The sequence below is a fragment of the Cicer arietinum genome, chromosome 1 (genome assembly GCF_000331145.2).
Source record: "Cicer arietinum cultivar CDC Frontier isolate Library 1 chromosome 1, Cicar.CDCFrontier_v2.0, whole genome shotgun sequence".
Taxonomy (NCBI): Eukaryota; Viridiplantae; Streptophyta; class Magnoliopsida; order Fabales; family Fabaceae; genus Cicer; species Cicer arietinum.
In genome coordinates this window covers 21,690,200-21,693,476 of record NC_021160.2, presented here as the reverse complement: position 1 = coordinate 21,693,476, position 3,277 = coordinate 21,690,200, and the positions used below count along the sequence as shown (strand labels likewise).

Below are 3,277 nucleotides of genomic sequence, written 5' to 3'. Positions count from 1 at the left end.
AGTTCCCATCTTCTGCATCTGAACTCTCTTTCCCACTCTTACTTACATTTATTTTTCTAACCACAACAATAACACCAATCAGTAAAGCCATTCTCCAAAACAAGCCAACAAAATAAAAATAAAAATAAAAATCAACTTATCACAAGCAACTAACTTCAATTTTTCTTATCAACAACATAAACACTAGTAAAAAAATACATTCTTCAGAATAAACCAAAACAAGAAAATTGAATTACTTGCTTCATTTTTTCTTAACAACAACATAAACATTAGTAAAAAAAAAGACATTCCTCAGATTAAACCAAAACAAAAACATCGAACGACTAGTTTCAATTTTTCTTATCAACAATATAAACACTAGTCAAAAAATACATTCTACAAAACAAAACAAAAACAAAAACATCGAACTACTAGCTTCAATTCCTTTAAAATAACACCATACTTCACTCCCTTTCAATGGCAAGCACAAACATCACTAAAACTCTTCCACATTCATCAGATTTCGAATTTCCAAATCGAAACAAAATAACTGAAATCATCGAAATAGATCGAAGAGCAGGAATACCTGAGATTAGGAAGTTGATCTGGAAAAACAGAAGAAGAAGAGGAAGAAGAAGATCCTGGATCCATGGACGACATCTCAAGCACAGCACGATCGTTAGCCAAGACGGGACGATACTTGCGACCGATCGGAGAACGAAAACCGTCATCTCCACCACCACCGCCTTCAATGTCACTGTCTCCCATTTCTCGATCTGAAGTGGAAATGAATCGTACAAATCTGAATCAGAAATCAGGAACGGAAACGGAGAGGATATGCAATGTTACTGAAAATTGAAATTTAACACTTATTTGATTTACGTATACTCGATAATATGATAGATGAAAGAACGAATTCTTTGAATGGAAATGTCAAAATGAAATGTGATATCAAGTGGAAGGAAAAGTATGAAATTTATGAATGTTTCAAGGTTAAACAAATATTTTAATGAGATTGATTAATTAATTTTGATACAAATAAAATGTTTTACACTTCCTACAAAAATCATGTATAGGTTTAATTAGGAATAGTTATGATTAAGATAAAATAATTTTTTAATAATTCAATGATTATTATTGAGTAATTATTTGATGGTGGAAATTATAATTAGGTTGTGAGAAGATGAATTCAGAGTTATCTATAGTTATATTGATAATGAATTTTTTTTCTCTCTAAATTTGTACATTGATACTATATACAAAAGATTGAGTAAATTTTTAGTTTTTAAAAAATTTTAAAATTTTATTTTTAATTCTTATAAAATTACAATCAACTTTTTAGTTTACAAAAAAATTAATTTTATAATTCCTATTTAAAAAAAATTGAAAAAATTGGATATTTTTTATTTCTTAAAAAAGTCATGTAAAATCAAAATATAAATTAAAAATAAATATATTTTTTTAGGAATTAAACTTGAAATGTTATAATTATGCGGGGACTAAAAATATATTTAACTCATATGTAAAGATATAATTTAAATTATATCTTTACCAATGTTTGAATTTTTTTTTATAAAAATCTAAGTTTGAATCATTGTTAAAAGAGGTATCCACAATTAATTTATGACACGTCTGAAACACTAAATGTGGAAAACCTTAGTGGAGAAAATTTATCAAAAATCAAAAGAAAAAAAAAATTAAATATTTGCACTAAGGATTATGTACTATCAACTGGGGATTATTTTATCATATGTATATGTGTGATTGATTATCACATTCCTCGTTCTCTAAAATATTATTTTAAATAATTTTTGACAAATTTTTTATTAAAATATAGTGTTTAATTAATAAACACTCTATGTTATATTAATTGGAGTTGAATCTTGTAAAAGATGGTAGACTTTCATAACATGGCAAACTCAAGTTCAAATCTAGTGGAGGAAATCTATGAAAAAAACATTGTATTTTATTTTATTTTTGATAAAAATATAAAACTTACATTGTAAACCAATAGCAAAATATTGATTTTTCATTAATTGATAAAATGAGTAAACATCGAGAGTTTATATTCTTTAGATAATAAAAAACGCAGAATTGGATTACCTGTTGTTATAGCAAGACGCTCTAACATATCGAGCCTATCTAATTTTTAATTTATGGTTGATATCGCTTTTTATTAATTTTATTGATGTGTAATTTGAACCGTCCAATTTCAAATCAATGTATGAGATCATTTATTGCGTCAAACTTTGTGAACCTACTATTGTAAGGAATCGAAGTCCAATAAATGCAAGTTGTTTAACTATTGATGGTTGGCTCTAACCCGACCGAAAAAAATGTCTACACTTAGTGTTTGATGGTAGCTCGAATAAGATTATCACTAGTAGAGAAAATTTGTGAGAAAAAAAAAACAGTTAGTTTATTTATTTATGGAAAATAAAATATTAAAATTGTGTATAAAAGAAAAATAAACGCTCAACTGGGGTTTCCTAGCATGGGCGATGTGCAATCATACTCAAGTATGTATTCAATGAATCGTCATTTGTATTCAGCCAATCCGTTTGTGTTCGTCCACATAACTGAATGCGCTGAAAAAACAAGAAAGGGGATGTTTGAAATTGTGTTTCAACATTTTTTAAAGATACTTCGATCGCTTTACACAAAATGTTCTTTATCAAAACATTCAACTTACTCTTATAAATCAGGTTTAGTAAGAATAAGGTTAAATCATTAAGAACTAAGATAAGGAAAATAGAAAGAGAGGGAACACAAATATTTTTATACTAGTTCACAACATAATTGTTGTTACATCTAGTTCTCCCCTTATAGAGAGATTTTGCCTCAATATAATCGATGACTTAATCCACTATTTCAATTAATAGCATACAAGTATTCTTTACTATGCCTCTTCAGGCTTTGAGTATTGTTCTCTAGCCTCTATATATTGTCACCGTTTGAACCATTCTTTTGAAGTAACAATGTTAATCACAAAGAAGGGGGTTTGAATTGTAATTCTCCTTTTAAAAAATTAATTCCTACTTTTAATTTAAGTTAACTCAAGATTAATCTTTGTTTCAAAAACAACAAATGCATAATGTTCTTGGTTAGTGAAATTAAAAGAAAATATATCTACATGATATGTGAGCTTTTCACTATTGTGCTTAAACAACAATGTTCTTGCTTTTCTCACAAACTTTCTTGATCAGTTACAATGTTTCACCTTTCAACCTTGAAAGGATTTTCTATACTTAACTTTCAATCCATCAAGGGTTTTTACAAGTCACCTTTTTAATCACAA

General features: G+C 27.5%; 1 protein-coding gene across 1 annotated transcript in view; it reads right to left on the bottom strand.

Annotated features, from left to right (window-relative positions):
- The window catches only part of LOC101505270 (cation-chloride cotransporter 1), an 18,416-nt gene extending 17,448 nt beyond the window's left edge, over window positions 1–968 (bottom strand). The window contains exons 1-2 of the mRNA XM_073364351.1: window positions 566–968; window positions 2–56 (exon numbers count right to left, since the gene is read on the bottom strand). Coding sequence (XP_073220452.1) covers window positions 2–56; window positions 566–747 — 237 coding nt within the window. The 5' untranslated portion in view covers window positions 748–968. The remainder of the gene's footprint in view (window position 1; window positions 57–565) is intronic.
- Between the last annotated feature and the right edge of the window lie 2,309 nt (window positions 969–3,277).